The 21,515-nt window shown below is 45.1% G+C and overlaps 1 protein-coding gene across 1 annotated transcript in view; it reads right to left on the bottom strand.

The window, feature by feature from the left end:
• The window catches only part of tmprss15 (transmembrane serine protease 15), a 111,095-nt gene that overhangs the window by 71,299 nt on the left and 18,281 nt on the right, over positions 1 to 21,515 (bottom strand). Inside the window, exons 5-10 of the mRNA XM_068040023.1 lie at positions 15,592 to 15,743; positions 15,411 to 15,468; positions 13,597 to 13,757; positions 10,179 to 10,287; positions 3,416 to 3,525; positions 2,138 to 2,278 (exon numbers count right to left, since the gene is read on the bottom strand). Coding sequence (XP_067896124.1) covers positions 2,138 to 2,278; positions 3,416 to 3,525; positions 10,179 to 10,287; positions 13,597 to 13,757; positions 15,411 to 15,468; positions 15,592 to 15,743 — 731 coding nt within the window. The remainder of the gene's footprint in view (positions 1 to 2,137; positions 2,279 to 3,415; positions 3,526 to 10,178; positions 10,288 to 13,596; positions 13,758 to 15,410; positions 15,469 to 15,591; positions 15,744 to 21,515) is intronic.

The following is a 21,515-nucleotide window of genomic DNA, read 5'->3' as shown; positions in this document are numbered from 1 at the left end:
ACTATTTTCAGAGACTTGGCTTCGGGGGATGATGGCTACCAAACCGCCAACAGGAGTAGTCAATTGAGCCAATTAAGGGCATTCTTCACTCGGCGTCTGGATTTTACAGACATCTGACAGGCCCCCCCCAACCGCCCGCCCACCCCCAGAATGTGACTGCTGCCCATAGATAGAATGGTGGCAGACTCCAGCGGCAGGTGAATGGGCGTGCATAAGAGGCACATCTTGCAAAGCAGCCCAGCGTGGATCCGCTGGGCTGTGAGGGCTACAGCCACGTCCGCAGGCCATCCTGTGGAGATGTCCCCTCTCCGTTATGATGGCCTGGCAGCTACGGCCACAGTATATTTTGTGCAATTACACATCTTCAGAGGGCAACTCTGTCTTGAGTCCCCCTCTCGGTCTCCCACCTACATTGGCAGTGCCCACCTCTTCCGGTGGGTCTTTCAGCTGCCCAGAGCCTGCGGAGGCCACCTGCCATCCTTAATTGGATGGGGCTCATGGAGGCAGCCTCTTAATTGGACACCTCCTTGAAAATCTCCTCCAGGGTCGTGGCACGGGCACTTCCGGGTTCCCTACCTGGAATTCAGCCTAACATCAGGATTGGGACCCTGGACCTAAAATTGGTTTTCCAAAGCTCTCCACCACTGGGGAGTTTCCTCGCCTCATGTTTTAGACTAATTGGTGTGAACAGTTGCACCGGGGGAGGCAGTGGCATAGTGGTAATGTCACTGGACTAGGAAGCTAACAACCCAGGCTATTGCTCTGGGGACATGGGTTTGAATTCCACCATGACAGATGGTGAAATTTGAGTTCAATTAATCTGGGAATTAAAAGTTAGTCTATTGGTGACCATTGTTGATCGTTATAAAAACCCATCTGGTTCACTAATGTCCATTAGGGAAGGAAATCTGCTGTCCTTACCTGGTCTGGCCTACATGTGATTCCAGATGTGGTTGACTCTTAAAACGTCCTCCGAAATGGCCCAGCAAGACACTTAGTTCAAGAGCAATTAGGGATGGGCAATAAATGCTGGCCTGGCCAGTGATGCTCACATCTCACAAACAAAAAAAAACTATCATTGTATCATGTGATTAGCAGGATGGTCAAAGGTGTCATAGGTGGACCTTGGTCTCTTCTGCATCCTTGATTTTAATCGCTCCACCATTGGTGGCCTTGCTTTCAGCTGCCGAGATCCTAACCTCATGAGTGCCCTCCCTAAACTTCTCAGCTTCTCCACCTCACTTTCCTCCTTTGAGACGCTCCTCAAAACCTACCTTTTTGACCAAGCTTTTGGCCACCTGCTCTAATATCTCCTTACGTGGCTCGGTGTTGAATTTTATTTTATATTGCCTCTGTCAGGCACTTTGAGACATTTTATTATGTTAAATATGCTATAGAAATACAAATTGTTTTTGTGGTCCCTCCAAGCGAGGAGATGGAATGGATAGGAGCTTTAATCAGACTGTGGATGCCATAGAGTGTGCAATCCTGCAGATAATGAGGAGTGCTGAGCTGGACTCCAGCTGTAGAGAGAGACAGAGAGGCATCCCACTGCTCCCAGAAACTTTGGCGGGCTTAGCGCCGGAGGGCACTGGCAGTAGTGACCCTGGCATAACTACCAGGATCATATCGCCCCTGAATATTTGGGTCATAATAGTAGCCTGCAATTAATTGGGGGACTGACATAGGATGATAGGGACATTAGGAAAGGAAGGAGGCCATTCGGTCCCTCTGAACTACTCCAGCACTCAACTAGATCATGGCTGATCTTTACCTCAACTCCATTAGGCTGCTTTTGCTCCTTGATATCCTGACCTCACGAAAATCTATAGAACTCTGTCTTGAAATCTCCAATTGTCCCTGGCACCCACGGCCTTTTGTGGGAAAGAGTTCCAGATTTTCACTGCCCTTTGTGTAAAAATGTGCTTCATGATTTTTGTCTGAAAATAGCATCGCTCTGTTTTTAAGATTGTGTCCCCTTGCTCCCAATTTGTATCAAAGCACTGATGTTACTGTCGACTGGGTCCTGTTTTAATCTGATGTCCCTGTTTTAACCAGTGCGAGCCATCTGTTGGAACAGAAGATTTTGATCAATATTCTAATGAATCACAATAATTAAACAATAGTGGGGACTTACTGCTGGTGTCACTGATGTTAAAAACTGTAAAGGTTGCATTGAAACCAAAATCAGAAGATGGAAAATTATCCGTCTGGAATTCTGCCGTAGCCTGGTTGGAAAATATTCTCACAGATCCGGGATGGGAACCTGAGAGTGAAGCTAAGTGAAACAGAACAAGGTTAGGTTTGGGTGAGTTTATCTAGACAGTTGTTCATTAAAAACCAAACCATTATGATTTTTTTTTGCCCAGGTTCAGATTCCTTCCTCTTTATTTAATTTCTCCCCAAGTTCCTCTCCTGACTCACTCCAGGTCTACTCCCATGGGAGCCACCCTTCCCTCCCATACCTCGACAGTTTCTCTTTGGAGTCCATTATTGACCTTCAGATGCCCAACCACTGAAGCAAGCAGTTGTTCGCCCGTCTCCGAGGTGAAGAGGCGGCTGAGATCATGAGGAGGCGTATTTGCTTGTGTCGAACTGGTGAACTGAGAGGCATACTATGGGATGAACAGTGCAGGCAAGGCTACCAATCCCATTGTGAAATTGGGAAGTGTCACATGAGTGCACTAGGATTGCTTCTTCAGAGACTGGGGCACATTATTGGGGCAGAATAGAGGGACTTCATTACAAATACACGGTGCTGATATCGAGAGGGTGTGGGTGAGGGTTGAATTTTGATTAGGAGCCAGTTTCACTGTGGGGGTGAGTGACCAACACACCTGAACTCATTAGTTTGAGCTTTGGGCTATTTTCACTGCTGGACCTCATTCACATTCTGCCAGCTAGGTGTCCTCCCAAACAGGTGGAAGAAGGCAGCACGCCAGGTCATCACCACAGGCTTTGAAAGCTGCCCTCTGGCTCCAAGGAAAGCCATGGTTGGGGGAGGGGCTATCGGGGCCATTTAGTGGGTGGGATAGAGGGAAGCCTGAGGCAGCAGAAGTCTAGTCTCTCTTTATGGGGCCAGGGCAGCAATCCTATTGCTTTCGACATATTTGAGAGGGCCTCCTCTTCTTCCCTGCTCAATAAACTGGCATCTGAATCTTATGACGCCCATTGATTGAGTCAAGTAGGGACCTCAGCCACCTTAATAAAGGGCCCAGTTCGGATGGCAATGGGCAGGAACTGAACATGAATAAGTCTTTACATTGCTAATTGTAAGTGTGCACCGGGCAGGCTGGGAAACAATTTGGCTCTGAGTGTCTGAAATAGGACAAATTCTCCATTCTCCAGCACTAACACCTCTTACCTTCAAAGAAAAAGAAACTAAATTTAATGTAAAAAGCAGATGATTGCTTACCAATTAATTCTTTACTGAAACCTGTTCCCCGGTAGAGGTCAAGATGGTCAGTCCATTCCTCTGTTTGGAAGTCAGTGAAATTCACCTTTATGTAAAGTCCTGGTTCAACTCTAGCCATAAGCACACACACAAGTGAGACTTTAGAGGCTTCCAATTTCAGCATAAACTTACCAGCTCCAATTGTCCCCCAGTCAAATGCATAACTCTTGGGGTGTGTCTAGAGGCAAGCCCACCACCCCAGTGAGTTCTGCCCAATGCACCACCAGCAGGTCCAATTGTTACGCCAGCAGCTGACCTAGGTCCTGTACTGTTGCTGCTTTCATATCTTTGTGTTCTTCCTTTGGAGGGTGGGAGAACTCTCAGGCTCATTAACAGTCTGACAGCCCACAACCATCTTTATAGCCGCCGACAGGGTGTTCGTCCGATTTGGGGGGGTGGGTGGCGGTGGGTTTTTGGGCTCCCACAACCCATAAGATGAGCAAGAGCTGGACAGACCCATTGTCAACTCTGAAATCAGAGCCACAGGACTGAGTGGAGTGGGGTTTGAACCCTTCATCCTCTGACTCATATTTAGGTTATTCTTGGGGCCATATTAAGGCCAAAAATGCTTGCCACCAAGGTAATCAGTCCCATAAACTTAAAATCAATGGTCATGGTTCCATTAAGGAAACGAAAAGAGGAATTAGGCTGTTTTCTTGCCTTCAAAAGGGGATGAGAGGGGAGGGAGAGGGATTGGAAAGGGTGGGTAGGGAAGGGAGGGAAAGGAGGAAGAAGAGGGGAAAGCAGGGGAAATGGTGACTGAGGGGGAGGGGAGGGGAAGGGAAGGGCATGGGAGGAAGAGGAGGGGAGGGGATGGCAGGGGAAAAGGAGATGGTGGGGGAGGGGGAGGTGAAGGGAAAGTGAATAAAGGGGAAGGGGAGAGGGTGGGGAGAGAAGGTGAGGGGAGAAGTTTCCATGTAACTGGCAGCAGTCTAAGAGTTAATATTAATATATGAACTGAAAAGCTGGCAGTTACCAGGGCCAGACTGAGACAGAGGAGGCATATTTTTCCTCCTTTTTTGAAAAGTATATATTTACTTATTAATATTTTATGTATATATTCTGGATTTTAATGATGGCAAATTTGTTGTATCCAATTCTACGTGATTTCATTAATGGGAATGCTAGACGGCAAACCATGCATAAAACATATTATAGCTTGCTCATTTTATGCTTTGTAAGCTGTTGATGAGCTGCTTAATAACCAAAAGACTTGATGAAGATTTGGTTAATGTGGATGTGGAGAGTGCCAAGCTTTTCGCCAGTAGCTCAGCATGGCATTTGCTCATCAGGCCAGGCAGAATGCATTGCATTCTGGGAGATACAGAGTGACCATTTTGGTTCTATAAATTGACTCATGTTCCTGCTCCAGTAATTGGGAGTACCCAGCTCTGGTTGGTCATATTCCTGGAGGTTTGAACACATGTCCTCCCACCTTCAATCACACTGTGCATTAAAGCAGCTTGTTTTTACCCCAACCTCAGTAGTTTTATAACTCCTAAATAAAAATGCTTGAAGAAAATTAACGGAAATCACAATTTTCATTTTTAATGCCTTTCTACGATCTTCTCCTCCAGTGTTTGGCTCACAATGTGTCCAGGAGGTTAATTTGTAATTCCTGGAGACATGAGGACAATCCTGGAGTGTTGGCAACCCCTGCCTGGAAATAATGGGCTTTCATTTTCCTATAAAGGATGGAGGAGTGGTAGGGCAGGACTTCCACCCCGCCCTCCCCCCTCCCCCACCGTGACTCAGCGGTTTGAGTGGGGTCCGGGGTCCAGTTGTTGACCACACACACAGGTTTCCATGCAGCGACTCCCATCGCTGAGAGGGAGCCTGCTTGCTGCCCAAAGGAAAATAACAGATGCTGCAGCAATGCAAGGGCCAGGGGCAGCATTAAAGGGGAAGAAGGAAGAAGGAAGGAAGCATTGGATTCCAGAACGGAGAGACAGGAGGTTGCTACAAGGCCCTTTCCCTCCATGGGCAGAGCAGGTTTGAGGCAATAGGTTGGAGACTTCAAGGCTATTACCATCATTTCCTGGTGCATCCTGTCAACCTCCACATGGTGGCCCCAGGAAGCAGTGCTAAGTAGGGCAAATGGGAGGCAAACATACTGTGGACTCAGGCTTCATCCCTCCTCTTCCAGGGTCTAGCGATGATTACGGCAAATCCTGGAGAGGACGACATGAGTTGCACCGGAGTATTCACCACCTGAATTTTCCATCATCCTGTGTCATGATCCCATCTTGCATTGACCAGAATGGTGAAGGAAAAAACAGCCCAATACATCGCTGATCGCATTGGGGACACGCTGGCGTAGTGGTAATGTCACTAGACCGACAATCCAGAGGCCCAAGCTAATTCACTGAGTACATGGGTTCAAATCCCACCTTGGCAGTTGGTAGAATTTAAATTCAATTAATCAATAAAAAAAAAAATCTGGCATTGAAAGCTGGTTTCAGTAATGGTGCCATGAAACTACCATTGATTGCCATAAAAACCCATGTGGTTCACTCATATCCTTAGGGAAGGAAAATCTGTCTGGCCTACATGTGACTCCAGACCCATGGCAATGTGGTTGACTCTTAACTGCCCTCTGAAATGGCCTAGCAAGCCATTCACTTCAAGGGCAATTAGGAATGGGCAACAAATGCTGGCCTTGCCAGTGATGCCCACATCCCATGAAGGAATTTAAAAAAGTCAACTACTGTGAGGTCTATAAAAATGTTATGGCATGAACAAGAAATAAAACCTTGAAGTAAAGTTAAATGCTCTTCATTCTGGATAGTTCCAGATCATCTAACATGGACATAGAAACAGGAAGAGGCCATTCAGCCCTTTGAGCCTGTTCTGTCATTCAATGAGATTATGGCTGGTCTGTATCTTAACTCCATCCATCTGTCTTATATACCCTTGCCTAACAAACATCTGTTGATCTCATATTTAAAATTATTAGTTGAGCTAATATCTACTGCTTTTAATGGAGAGGGTTCCACACTTCGACCACCTTTGTGAAGAAGTGTTTCCTAAACTCTCCTGAATGGCCTAGTGCTGAGTTGTCAGTCATGATCCCTTGTTATAGAGTCAGAGAGATACAGCACTGAAACAGGCCCTTTGGCCCACTGAGTCTGTGCTGACCAACACCCACTTATGCTAATCCTATATTAATCCCATATTCCCTACCACATCCCCACCATTCTCCTACCACCTACCTACACTAGGGGCAATTTACAATGGCCAATTTACCTATCAACCTGCAAGTCTTTGGCTGTGGGAGGAAACTGGAGCACCCGGCAGAAGCCCACATGATCACAGGAAGAACTTGCAAACTCCACACAGGCAGTACCCAGAACCAAACCTGGGTCGCTGGAGCTGTGAGGCTGCGGTGCTAACCGCTGCACCACTGTACCACCCTTTCCTTAAACCTCCCCACCAGTGGAAATAGTTTCTCTCTTTCTACCCCATCAATTTCTGTCAAAATCCTAAAAACGTCAACCTTCTATATTCCAGGATTACAAGCCTAGTTCATGTAATCTCTCATAATCTAACCCTCGAGTCCTAGTAACCTTCTGGTCAACTACGCTGCACACCTTCCAGTGCCAGCAGTTCCCAGAACTGTACACAGTACTCCAGATGTGATCTAACCAGGGCTTTGTGTAGCTAAACCTTCTCCCCTTTATATTTTAGCCGTCTGGGTATAAAGCCTGACATTACATTAGCCTTTTTGATTTTTTTTTTAACCAGACTAAAGCACTACTTTTCAGTTATTTAGTGTACATGCATCAATGGTCTCTCGATGTTTATCATTTAAATATTACTTGGATCTATCTTTTTTTGGTTCAAAGTGGATTACCTGTTACTCACCTGTGTTGAAATCCATCTGCCAGAGTTTTTCCCACTTGCTTAATCTACCAATCTCTCGGTAATTTTACACTACTTACTATACCACCAATCTTGATGTCATTGGCAAACTTAGACATATGGCTCTCTACTGTGTTATCTAAGTTATTAATAAGTAAGCTGAATAGTTGAAGTACAGGTTCTAGTGGGACTCTACGAGTTACTTCTTTCCAATTCGAGTACATACCCATTATCCCTACTCTGTCTTCTACTGCCTAACCAATCTTTTAACCAGGTCAATAATTTGCCTTGATTTCCATGAGCTTTAATTTTACCTAACAGTCTTTTATATGGAACCTTATCAAATTCCTTCTAAAAAGGACCATATAGACATTTTCCAAAAGGACAGTTCCTGAGTCAAGATAGCTTTGGAAGATTATGGCCAAAGCACCTGCAATTTCCTCGCCGACTTCCTTTGAAGTGCTCACATTACCTTTAACTACTCTTTGTCTTCTAATATTTTTGTAAAACTTTTTGTGTTAGTCTTGACACAAGTTTCTTTTTGCAGATCTTACTATCATTTTTATCTTCCTTTACTGTTCTTTCTCTATCCCAGTCACCTGGATTTGCACTACTCTTTACACTTTTGTATTCTCTATCCTTTAGTTTTACTTATCTCTCACATCTTTTATAGAGCTTGGCTGTTTTATTTGGTAAGTGAAGATCTTGTCCCTGAGGGGCCTCAACTGGTCTTATATTAATCTAAATTCTTTTTGAACACTTCCCACTGTTCATCTGTAGTTTTATTCAATAACAGTTTTTCCCAATTTGCTGTCATGAGTATTTATCTCATCCTGTTAAAGTTAGCCTTATGAAAATTGAGAATCCGAGCAATTAGTTGTTTCATTCAGGAACAGGTGGCAAGTTAACCTCTCTTAATATGAATATGGCTGACATATATGGAGATGAAGTTAAGTGCTCTGTGTCTCAATCTCATCCATATCATTATAAATGACCCATTCAGCAGAAATAGCTAACCTTGTGTACAATTGGACAGGAAAAAGAGGCTCTCAGAGGAGTTGGGTTGGTTGATGTTGGATTTTTTTGTAAACCATTGTGTGCATACCATATTAGTCACATATTCTGTGATTTGCACCATATGTTACATGTGCATCTGTGTGCATCAATTGTGTATAAGTGCTTAATAGTTCATGTAATGACAATGCAATAATCAAATGGATAAGTATGCTTAAGTAATCCTAATGACCCATCTGCTCTCTTCCTAGAGTAAGTCGAGGCAAATGTTTTATGCAGGCAGTGAGGGATGGTAAGCAAAGCAATGACCATATTTCCAGGAAACAGTAGATCCAGATACTGAGCGGAATATATATTATTATATAAATGTACATGGTGAAGAAAAGAACTCTGATGGCAGATTTCTGAAATACTGCATGTCCCTCGTGATCTTAATGTAACTGTTTCCTTAAGGTGGACTCGACAACACATAATTGCTTCCCACCCTCCGCATCCAAGTTAAATGGGATGCTCAGCAGGGGGTTAAGATAGAGGCAGCACGCTCCACTCCTGCTTGGCATCATGGTCTCACCGGCTGTCAGCTTAACATCTGGGTTTCAGGAGGCACTATTCCAATGTTCTTCTGGTCAGCCTCCCATATTGCACCCTCTGTAGACTTCAGCTCATCGAAATCTTTGCTACCTGTAGCCTAACTTGCACCAAATCCCAATCGCCCTTGCATATGGTGACGTAATTAGGCTAACATTATAAATTCTCATCCTTGCTCTCAAATCCTCCCTATCTCAGTAACCTCATCCACCCCTACAACCCTCCAGCATCTTTGTGCTGCTCTACTTCTGGCCTCTCTTGCCTGCACCATTGGCGGCCATGCCTTCAGTTGCCTTGGCCCTAAACTTTGAAAATCCCTCCCTAAACTCTCTGGCTCTCCATCTCCCTCTCTCCTCCTTTTTATGCTGCTTATAATCTAACACTTTGACCAAGCTTTTGGTCACCTGTCCTAATATCTCCTTATGTAGCTTGTGTTCAATTTCTTCTGTTAACACTCTCGCGAAGCACTTTGGGACATTAAATCTGTCAAACGGTCCATTTTCTACCACTTCAACCATCACAATCATTCTATTATTCATTATAATAATAATCCTTACAAACAAGCTGCAGAAACCCATCTGAAACAATACAAACTAATTTTAAGTATCCCTCAGCATTGCACTAGGAGCAGCCGCCTAGATTTTTTGTTCATGGGTAGATTGGAAAAGCTGGGTCTGTTCTCCTTAGAGAAGAGTAGGTTAAGAGGAGATTTGATAGTGTTGTTCAAAATCATGAGGAGTCTGGATAGAGTAGATCAGGAGAAAATGTTCCTCTTGCTGGAAGGATCAAGGACCAGAGGACACCAATTTAAAGTGATTGGCAAAAGAACAAGAGCAACATGAGGAAGAACTTTTAAATGCAGCAAGTGATTAGGATCTGGAATGCACTGCCTGAGAGTGTGGTGGAGGCAGATTCAGTCATGGTTCTCAAAAAGGAATTGGATAATTATATGAAGAGAAAAAAAAATTGCAGGGCTATAGGGAAAAGGCAAGGGAATGAAACTAGCTCAGTTGCTTTTGCAGGGAGACAGCACAGACATAACAGGTTAAATGTCTTCTTTCTGTACTGTAACCATGCTATGACTTTATACGTTCATGGAGTGGAAATTGAACCCACAATCTTCTGACACAGAGATAAGAGCTTTACCCACTAAGCACAGCTAAGCAGCCTTAAATAAGACAGCGGCATCTAGGTGTCAAGTAGAAGAGTAGGGAGAAAATTGATACAGTACTCAGAATGAAGAAGTATTCTGCTAATTTACCTTATAATCCATTGGCAGAAAGTGTCAGGATCGTATGGTTTGGGGAAATTAGTCGAATGGAATGTGTCAAAAGAGCCAGTCAGCAGAAACTTTCCATCACAGGACGTAGCTGTGAAAAAGTTGAGATGGATATTAATTAACATCTTCTACCAATGCAGGGTGTACACCACCAATTTAGAATCAAATTTGTAATGGAGACAGAAAATGTTGGCGATTTACAGCTGGTGCATTCGAATCAGAAAGAAGAAAGGAAGGACTAAGAGACTAGAACTAGGGACACAGTTTAAAAATAAGGGGTCTCCCATTTAAGATGGAGATGAGGAGAATTTTTTTCTCTCAGAGGGTTGTTAGTCTGTGGAATTCTCTTCCCAGAGAGCAGTGAAGGAGCGGTCATTAAATATTTATTAAGGCTGCGTTAGATAGATTCTTGATTGACAAGGGAGTCAAAGGTTATAGCAAGAAGACAGGAAAGTACAGTGAGGCCACAATCAGGTCAGCCAGGATCTTATCAAATGGCAGAGCAGTCTTGAGGGGGACAAATAGCCTACTTCTGCTCCTAATTCGTATGCTCGTATGTACTGGTGGGGACCTGGATCCACAGGAAGAGGAGAAAAATGTCCATAGTGTACCAACAGTTTTATTCCATTGGTCTATTTTAATGGGGTACTTTTACTTGTTGCATGGGAACTGAGAAAGACCTGCCTCATTTTAGCTGGAGAGCAAGGAAAGGGGAAAGAGAGGGCATGGAATCCCAATGAGATCAACATCTCAGAGAGGGGCAGGCTTTGGATGGAGGCTCAGTGGCCCATGAGGCTGCCAGTCTGCCAAAGAGAAAGGTGAAAGGAAGACTGATCACAATTGGCCACTGGGCTGAAGTCTGCGAACATAAAACCTTACAGCATAGAAACAGGTCATTCTGCACAATAGCTTCCTCCCACTCCTCCTACTTCATCTCACCCTATCATGTATTTATGGCTGTTAATTTTGGTCTCACCGACAAGTAGAAACATCTTCTCTATGTCTACCCTATCCAACCCTTTCATAATCTGGAAGACCTCTATTAGGTCACCACTTGGCCTACCCTTTTCTAGGGAAAAGAGCACTAGCCTGTTAAGACTTCCCTGATACTTATTCTTGGATCCTTGAATCAAACTTACACATCAAATCTGAATGGTACACCAATTGGAATAGGAATGATTAAACCAAATAAGTGATAAAACCAAATAAGTGATAAGTTACCACGGCTAGATAGGATGTATCCGAGGACACTGAGGGAGGTAAGGGAGGAAATTGTGGAGGCACTGGCCATAATCTTCCAATTCTTCTTAGATATAGGGGGTAGTGCTAGAGGACTGGAGATTTGCTAATGTTACAGCCTTGTTCAAAAAAGGGTGTAAGGATAAACCCACAAAGCAGGCTTGTCAGCAAAGTTGAAGCCCATTGAATAAAAGGGGCAGTGGCAGCATGGATACAAAGTTGACTGAGTGACAGGAAACAGAGCAGTGGTGATCGGTTGTTTTTTTGGACTGGAGGAACGTATACAGTCGGGTTCCCCAGAGATCAATACTAAGACCAATGCTTTTCTTGATATATGTTAATGACCTAGACTTGGATGTACAGGGCAAAATCTCAAAATTTGCAGATGACACAAAACTTGGAAGTTAAGAGGATAGTGCTCGACTTCGAGAGGACATAAATAGGCTGGTGGGATGGGTGGACAGTAGCCAATGACATTTAATGCAGTTAAGTGTGAAGTGATGCATTTTAGTAAGAAGAATGAGGAGAGGCAATATAAGCTAAAAGGGGTGCAGGAGCAGGGGGACCTGAGGGTATAGGGACACAAATCATTGATGGTGGCAAAACAGGTTGAGAAAGTAGTGAAAAAGGCATAAGGAATCCTGCACTTTAGAAATAGAGGCATAGAACACAAAAGCAAGGAAGTTATGATGAACCTTTATCAAACTCTGGTTTGGCCTCAACTGGAGTATTGTGACCAATTCTGGGCAGCACATATTAGGAAGGTTGTGAAGACTTTAGAAAGGGTGCAGAAAAGATTCAAAAGAATGGTTCCAGGGTTGAGGGACTTCAGTTCCATGTATATATTGGAGAAGTTGGGGTCGTTCTCCTTAAAGAAGGAAAGGTTGTGAGGCGATTTGATAGAGGTGCTCAAAATCATGAGGGCTTGAGACAGAGTAGATAGAGAGAAACTGTTCCCTTTGGTGGAAGGGCCAAGAACTAGACAATAATGATTTAAGGTGAAAGGCAAAAGAACCAACTATGACATGAGAGAAAACTTTCTTATGCAGTGAGTGATTAGGATGTTAAATGCACAGTTTAAGAGTGTGGTGGAGGCAGATTGAATAAAAAAGAAATTGGATAAGCATCTGAAGAGAAAAAAAATGCAGAATTATGGGGAAAGGGTTGGGGAGTGGGACTAGCTGAGTTGCTCTTACAAAGATCTGGCACAAACATGATAGGCTGAATGACCTCCTTCTGTGTTGTAACCATTGTATGATTAAAAGATGCATCAGCAGGCAATATAATCCCATCAATGGGGGACAGTTTTACTGGGCAATAAACAGGGTTTAAAGTTAGTGCTCATCATTGTGTCAGCTGTGATCCAGTTAAAGGCACTCTTCTCTCTGAGCCTAGAAGGTTGTGGGTTCAAGTCCCATTCCTATTTGACATTCCAGTGCAGAACTGAGGGAGTGCTGTGCTGCCAGAGGTGATGTCTATGTGTAAGATGTTAAATCAAGGCCACATCTGCCTTCAGGTGCATGTAAAAGATCCCACAGCACTATTTTGAAGAAGAGCTGTGGAGTTATTCCTGGTGAAAAGCGCTATATAAATATGTCATTCTTTATAAGGTTCATTTACCCTACACACATTAAACTGAGAGCAAATTGTTCCCAATTTCACTGCAATTATGGAGAACTGATGTACACAGCTTCTTCCAAGCCCCTCCTCAGTTCCTGTTTGTGAACATTAATTGATAGATTGTGTCACCACTTGATGACGTTACAGGCCTATTGTGGGAAAGTAAATCTGTGTTTCGTCCTGACCTACTGAAGTTCACATTTACACAGTGGTCAGGTGTTTATAGTTGAGGTTTCACACTCTCTAGTTTTGCTTTCCCATCTCAATGTGACATCAGATGGCTGACCTGAATCCATGCATTCAATCCAAATCTGGCACCATTGCCAATATGGGAAGCACTTGGCAGTGATGCCAATGTTAGAGAAAGAAAGAGTTGGCAATTCTATAGCACCTTTCATAACCTTTCAGGGCACCCCAAAGCACTCTACAGCCAACTAAGGAATTTCAAAGTGTAGTTGCTGTGGCAATATGGAATATAAACATAAACCATCAATTAGCAAATCCAAACCAAGAAACCACAAGAAAGATTTCAGATAACTACCACAATGTTGATCGCTTTCATCCGAACTGTCAGGACAATCCACTGCTCCATTGCAGAACAAGGTCTGATTGATGCAGGTTATACCATCGGCACATTTCCTATTTCCTGGGAGGCAATGTCCTTTTTCATAAGAAAATATAACAGTAAGTGAAGCTGAGTTGCTGTGACAGTAAAACCCTTTCTTTTCTCCTCTTCCTTTCCTGCCTCCTCTCCTGAAATCACTGACTGCTGTTGGATACTGTTGCATAGGTGCTTGCTGCCCTCTGGTATTTTGCTCCCTTGGCCATCCTTCATGTGTGAGCTAGGAGTGAGAGCTGCAATTAGCTGTTCACTTGTACAGTGCATCACATACATACGAACATATGAATTAGGAGCAGGAGTAGGCCACTTGGCCCCTCGAGCCTGCTCCGCCATTGAATAAGTTCATGGCTGAACTGATTACTCCACAGTTCCACCTACCCCCGATAACCTTTCACCCCTTTGCTTCTCAAGAATCTACCACTGCCTTAAAAATATTCAAGGACTCTGCTTCCACCGCCTTTTGAGGAAGAAAATTCCAAAGACTCACAACCCTCTCAAAGAAAAATTTCTCCTCATCTCTGTCTTAAATGGGCGACCCCTTATTTTTAAACAGTGACCCCTAGTTCTAGATTCTCCCACAAGGGGAAACATCCTTTCCACATCCACCCTGTCAAGACCCCTCCGGATCTTATATGTTTCGATCACATCTCCTCTTACTCTTCTAAATTCCAGCGGGTACAAGCCTAGCCTGTCCCATCTTTCCTCGTAAGACAGCCCACCCATTACATGTATTAGTCTAGTAAACCTTCTCTGTACTGCCTCCAACGAATTTATATTCTTCCTTAAATAAGGAGACCAGTACTGTACACATTACTCTAGATGTGGTCTCACCAATGCCCTGTGTAGCTGAAGCATAACCTCCCTACTTTTGTATTCAATTCCCCTTGTGATAAACAATAACCTTCTATTAGCTTTCCTAATTAGCTGCTGTAACTACATACTAACCTTTTGCGTTTCATGCACCCAGATCCCTCTGCATTTCAGAGCTCTGCAATCTCACATTTGAGCCCAATCCTGTCCACAGGCATAAAATAGGAACCTTAATACATAAGAAATAGGAGCAGGAGTAGGCCATTCAGCCCCTCAAGTCTGCTCTGCCATTTAGGCTTGGGGGCCAAACGGCCTTTTCCTGCTCCTATTTCTTATGTTCGTAGGTTCTCATTCTAAGTATCCAATGTAGCAGGTAGCATATGTATGCACATTCTGCCACCCACCATGTTGGTAATGGCTGAAGTATAGGCTTCCAGGGCCCAGGCCTGAAACAGACATTAGGCCCCCTGGCATGGAGGGGAACGGGGGAATGTGGCTCACATACTTTTCAAGATACTTTCCCATTAGGCTGCCCTGAACACATCCAACGTCGGGTTTTCTGTGTTCAGGATGATCATGTGACCAATCCAGACTTGTCAACGTTGCCCAGGTCCAAGAACAAATCACGGTCACTGGAATGTAGTCATGATCAGCAATACCCCCAGCCCCTCCTTAGCCCAGGGCCACACCAGCCAACTCTAGCTCCGTCAACTGTTACATTGGCTGGGATCAACTGATTCAGCACGGACAGGGAGTTTTGAACTTCTTTAATGGGATCGATTTTACAAATGCATGCAGAGCATTTCCTGTGCAAATCGGGAATATGTGGGCTCATTGCTCATTAATTCTGCAGTTAGCCTGGGTAAAGACTGCTCACATCCATTAATATTTCTAATGAACTCATTAATCTCAATACAGGGCACCCACCTGTTGTTGGCGTTGGTTCGCTAGATGGTTGCTGTGTTGTCCATTCCCCTGGTGCTGGAGAGTATACAAAAATCAGCTCAGTTAAACATCAAATCCCAGTGGTGAAGTAGACATAATGGCTAATGGTCTTACCAAACATCACCCTGTCACTGTTTAGTCCTCAGTCTATTTCCTTACCTGGGATCTGAATGCTGTTCGTGTCAATTCGGAAGTTTCCCAGAAATGACCCCTGGTTAGTTTCGATGGCAGTCACCATTTCAGTCTTCACCTCAATGTTTGACACAGTGGTGGAGAAATGGAGGTCAAACAATGCAACCACACTCCCATTTCTAAAAAAACACAAGCAGTAGCAACAACTTGCATTTATATAGTGGCTTTAACAGTGATGACCAGAAAATCATTTGACACCGAGCCGCATAAGGAGATATTAGGGCAGGTTTGGTTTACAGGAACTTCTTAAAGGAGGGTCGAGAGGTAGCAAGGCGGAGAGATTATGGGAGGGAATTCTAAAGCTAAAGTAGGTTCGAATGATGCTTTATTTTAAATTCAGGTAGTAATTGTTATTAAAGCCAAGTTAAATGTAGGAAAGTTATTGATTCAACGCCCTTTCACCTCTGCAAGGCTCTGCACTTTACTTCAGTCCTAACTGGTGTGATAATAACTGGAAAGTTTGTCCCCTGATGTGTGTTGTGTTTATTTTAACATGCAGCACTGCAGGTGTGTTTGTATTGGAGTTGCCAACTCTGTTTGAATATTGTTACGCCAACTTGTTTTGTTGAATGATAATTGACTTTAATCCACTGACTGGAGATCTGAATTTAAAATTTTTTTAAAGAAATTTGAGAAAAGCACAGATAAAAGATGACTTTTCTAGCAGCTTAAGGTGGCTACCTAATTTGCAACCCTGTATCCTACATTGCAAGGCTTGTGAGGTGGGAGACAAAGAGCTAAATTTTATCAGCGTGCCGTGCTCCGCTGCGGCGCACTGTGCAGTCGGGGCCTTCTGACACGGAAACGTCGCCGCAGAGCCCCCGTGATATTACATGCGGGCGCTCATTTAAATGAAGGGGGTGGAGCGGCCACCCCTGATGACATAGAGGGGGCGGCCGCCGCGTCCCTGACAACAGAGTCTGGCACCATGGCACCGGCGCCATTTTTAAAGGGCTTCAAGCCCTAAGGAACAAATTGGAGTCTTAAAGCGATATAACCTTTCATTTGCATTTTGAAAATAAATAAAAGCTGGAGGCCCCTTCCCTGTGTGTTTTGTATTGCCAAAAATGTAGAGATTAAACTTTATTAGCAACCTGAACTTCCCCCACCCCCACAACCTCTTCACATTTGCCCTTCAACCCCTTCCCACCATCCCCCCAGCCAATAAGAAAGGTTTTCCCTGCTCAGCCCACCCTGCACTGATAATTTCACTCCTCCCCCCTCCTCACCAGTGTCTCGCCTCAGACCGCCGTACGGAGTTCTGAATGCGGATGAGTTGTGTCCGACGGATCTAAAATTAGCGTGGGACGGCCACCAACTGGAGGTCAGTTCATTTGCATGCTTATTACCCTCATTTGAATATTTTAATGAAGGTCCCGCTGCCAAGCGGTGGGGGGCCGCACCGAGGCGTCATGGATCGTGGCGAGCTGCTCCAGCTAGCATTTTAGGGGCCTACCCACCGTGACCTACGCGTTGAGAGGCTGGTAAAATCCAGCCCAAAGTGTCTGTTCATTCCGATAAGAACCAAGATCCAGGAAATTTAAGGGAACTGTTTGTTCTTTTTCTTTTAGCAAGAAGAAATACTGCTAACTAATATGCTTGAATCACTGAGTGACTGTCATGTGACAAACCACTCCCTATCTGTGGTTTTAAGCTTGTGTTTCTCTGCAGCAGCAAGAGAAGCATCTGGACTGTGACACGTGCAGACCCAAGTGGGGGTCCCTGCTCTCTGTCTCTCTCCATTCCAGCTTGCAAGCTTCAAATCCTGCCTGCTGACTGACCACCTTTACATACTCCGGCTACAATCAGAACCTTTGTTCGAGGTATCATCTGCATCGCTGTCCCCAAGAGATCCACAGAACCCGTCATCTACCTCTTCAAACTAAAAGTCTCAGGACCATCAAATTCAGCTAGAAACCAGCCGAGTCACCAAACTCAACAGACTGGATACTCCTTTTTTTCTGTGGACTCTAACTCAACCAATCTACATTTCCCCACACTGTAACCTATTTGTGTGTGTGTGTGTGTGTGTGTAAACCTCTACTGTGTGTGTGTGTGTGTGTGTGTGTGTGTGTGAGTGTGAAAGTTGGGGCATAATTTATTATTTTCATTAGTTCGGTTTAGGTACAATAAAGTTAACCTCTTTCTTTGTGAACTCAAGAAAACTTGTCCGATTGCTTCTTGTTATGATCATAGCAAGTAAGTAATCAAACACCTACTGAATTGACCAGTACATCCACTTTAAAAAAGAATTAAACCTGTTGTCGTAAAAAAGGGAGAGGGAAAAGAGGGAAACCCTTCGACTCTTCCTCATTTGACCTTAACAATATATTCCTGGAAGTTTCATCACATGAACTCTTGCCTCCATCTACCCAGTGAAACAACCTTTTTTCTCCTGCAGCAAAATTTTTACAACTAACAAAGGTTCAAAGAAAATTTTAAAAAACTATCTTTTTAATACCCCAATGAATTTTCTTCTGGGTTGCCCACACTGGTGTCCAGGATATTAATTTTTAACCAAGACCCTGTCTTGTCTCTCAGGTAGATATAAAAGATCCCAGGCCACTATCCAAAGAAGAGCAGGGGAGTTCTCTTCAGTGCCCTAACCAATATTCATCCCACAATCAACATCACTAAAATAAATTATCTGGTCAATATCTCATTTTGTGGGATCTTCCTATGCGCAAAATGGACCGAATTTAATGAGCCCATTGCAGGGACCAGCGGTGAGCCGGAGAAGGGTGCCATTCCCATCCTCGATCATGCGGCAGGTGGCCATTTTGCATAATGGAGGCACGGGGCCCCCCCAATCACATGGTGGGGGCGGACGGCGAGTTGCCAATTATGGCATCAGATGACTCTGGAGCAGGTGCTGGCACCATATTTAAAGGCCTGCTAGTCCTGCATTCAATCCTGCCTCAGGATGGAGAGGGTGGCACTACAACGTCAATGGCAGAGGGGCTAGGGTATTACCTCATCATGACAGATACATGGCTGCCTCTTGGCCACAGGCCACTTTCCTTCATAGCTCACCCCTATTAACTCCCCTAACAGCGTGTGTCAGCATGAGAAATACAGATCCCCCTGTAGGGCATAAGGGGCTGACATTAGCAGAACTGTCATGTTGATCACTGACAGTTACTGCTATCTCCATCCTTCCTTGCAAGAGGGCCCACAATAGGAGGGAGATGGCCCGGACTGGAGGAGGATTTCTGGATCTGCATCCTCTCACCATCGCCGAGGAAGAGGCTTTGGAACTGGCGGGTACCCAGAGTAGCCACGCAATCTCAGATGGGGAGACTGGAGTCCCTGTGCAAGAGAGTGAGGATTGGCTTCCATCGATATACACATCACTTCTGGAGACCCACTTCACATATGGTTGACATTAGGAGATCTGCACAGCCTAACCCACACATATTTGTGTTCTATTTTGCAGGTTGGTGTGCACAGGATACTGCAGCCAAAGTGGGACTGGCGAGGAGCACCACTCAGAGGATGCACCGTTCCAGGAATGGCCCAGAATCTGATGGACCTCTCGGGCTGACTGTCAGAGGTGATCTGGTAGCACACATAGTTGCTGGCCTTCTTGAACAGGACATTGGTCACCTTCTTGATGCAGCAGTGGGCTGCTGCCTGGGAGACCTCACACATTTTTTTTATTGTTTCATGGGATGCGTGCATCGCTGGCTAGGACAGCATTTATTGCCCATCCCCAATTGCCCTTGAGAAGGTGATGGTGAGCTGCATTCTCAGGGTATTGATCTGGAGACGTGGGTTTGAATCCCACCACAGCAGAAGGTGGAATTTGAATTCAATTAATAAATCTGGAATTTAAAGCTAGTCTAATGATGGCTATGAAACCATTGTCGATTGTTGTAAAAACCCATCTGGTTCACTAACGTCCTTTAGGGAAGGAAATCTGCTGTCCTTACCTGGTCTGGCCTACATGTGACTCCAGATCCACAGCAATGTGGTTGACTCTAACATGCCCTCTTAAATGGCCTAGCAAGCCACTCAGTTGTACCTAACCACTACGAAGTCAATCAAAAGGAATGAAACCAGACGGACCACTCGGCATCGACCTAGGCACCGGAAATTACAGCTGCAAACCCATCCCTGTCGACCCTGCAAAGTCCTCCTTACTAACATCTGGGGGCTTGTGCTAAAGTTGGGAGAGCTGTCCCACAGACTAGTCAAGCAACAGCCTGACATAGTCATACTCGCGGAATCCCCAGCTTGTACACACTACTGAGTCAGCGGCGCTTGAGATGGCTTGGCCATGTGAGCCGCATGGAAGATGGCAGGATCCCCAAAGACACATTGTACAGCGAGCTCGCCACTGGTATCAGACCCACCGGCCGTCCATGTCTCCGCTTCAAAGACGTCTGCAAACACGACATGAAATCCTGTGACATTGATCACAAGTCGTGGGAGTCAGTTGCCAGCGTTCGCCAGAGCTGGCGGGCAGCCATAAAGACGGGGCTAAAATGTGGCGAGTCGAAGAGACTTAGTAGTTGGCAGGAAAAAAGACAGAGGCGCAAGGGGAGAGCCAACTGTGCAACAGCCCCGACAAACAAATTTCTCTGCAGCACCTGTGGAAGAGCCTGTCACTCTAGAATTGGCCTTTATAGCCACTCCAGGCGCTGCTTCACAAACCACTGACCACCTCCAGGCGCGTATCCATTGTCTCTCGAGATAAGGAGGCCCAAAAGAATACCTGACAGACAATATCCCAGACCCACCCCTGGATATGTCCTGTCCCACTGGCAGGACAGACCCAGCAGAGGTGGCGGGACAGTGTTCTACAATAGGGAGGGAGTTGCCCTGGGAGTGCTCAACATCAACTCTGGACCCAATGAAGACTCATGGCATCAGATGAAACATGGGCATGGTAACCTCCTACTGATTACCACCTACCGCCCTCCCTCAGCTGATGAGTCAGTACTCCTCCATGTTGAACATCACTTGGAAGAAGCATTGAGGGTGGCAAGGGCACAAAATGTACTCTGGATGGGGGACTTCAATGTCCATCACCAAGAGTGGCTCGATAGCACCACTACAAACCGAGCTGGCCGAGTCCTAAAGGACATAGCTGCTAGACTAGGTATGCGGCAGGTGGTGAGGGAATCAACACGAGGGAAAAACATACTTGACCTTGTCCTCACCAATCTGCCTGCTGCAGATGCTTCTGTCCATGACAGTATTGGTAGGAGTGACCACCGCACAGTCCTTGTGGAGACGAGGTCCCACCTTCACATTGAGGATACCCTCCATTGTGTTGTGTGGCACTACCACTGTGCTAAATGGGAGAGATTTCAAACAGATCTAGCAATGCAAAACTGGGCATCCTTGAGGCGCTGTGGGCCATCAGCAGCAGCAGAATTGTACTCAACCACAATCTGTAACCTCATGGCTCGGCATATCCCCCACTCTACCATTACCATCAATCCAGGAGACCAACCTTGGTTCAATGAAGTGTGCAGGAGAGCATGCCAGGAGCAGCACCAGGCATACCTCAAAATGAGGTGTCAACCTGGTGAAGCTACAACCCAGGACTATCTGCGTGCTAAACTGTGTAAGCAGTATGCAATAGACAGAGCTAAGCGATCCCATAACCAAAGGATCAGATTTAAGCTCTGCAGTCCTGCCACATCCAGCCGTGAATGGTGGTGGACAATTAAACAACTAACTGGAGGAGGTGGCTCCACAAATATCTCCATCCTATGGGTCAAAATCCTGGAGCTCCTTTCCTAACAGCACTGTGGGTGTACCTACTTCACATGGACTGCAGCGGTTCAAGAAGGCAGCTCACCACCACCTTCTCAAGGGCAATTAGGGATGGGCAATAAATGCTGGCATAGCCAGTGACGCCCACATCCCATGAATGACTA

This window comes from Heterodontus francisci, chromosome 10 (genome assembly GCF_036365525.1).
Source record: "Heterodontus francisci isolate sHetFra1 chromosome 10, sHetFra1.hap1, whole genome shotgun sequence".
Taxonomy (NCBI): domain Eukaryota; kingdom Metazoa; phylum Chordata; class Chondrichthyes; order Heterodontiformes; family Heterodontidae; genus Heterodontus; species Heterodontus francisci.
Note: the sequence above shows the minus strand (reverse complement) of the source record. Positions and strands in the feature narration are given on the sequence as shown.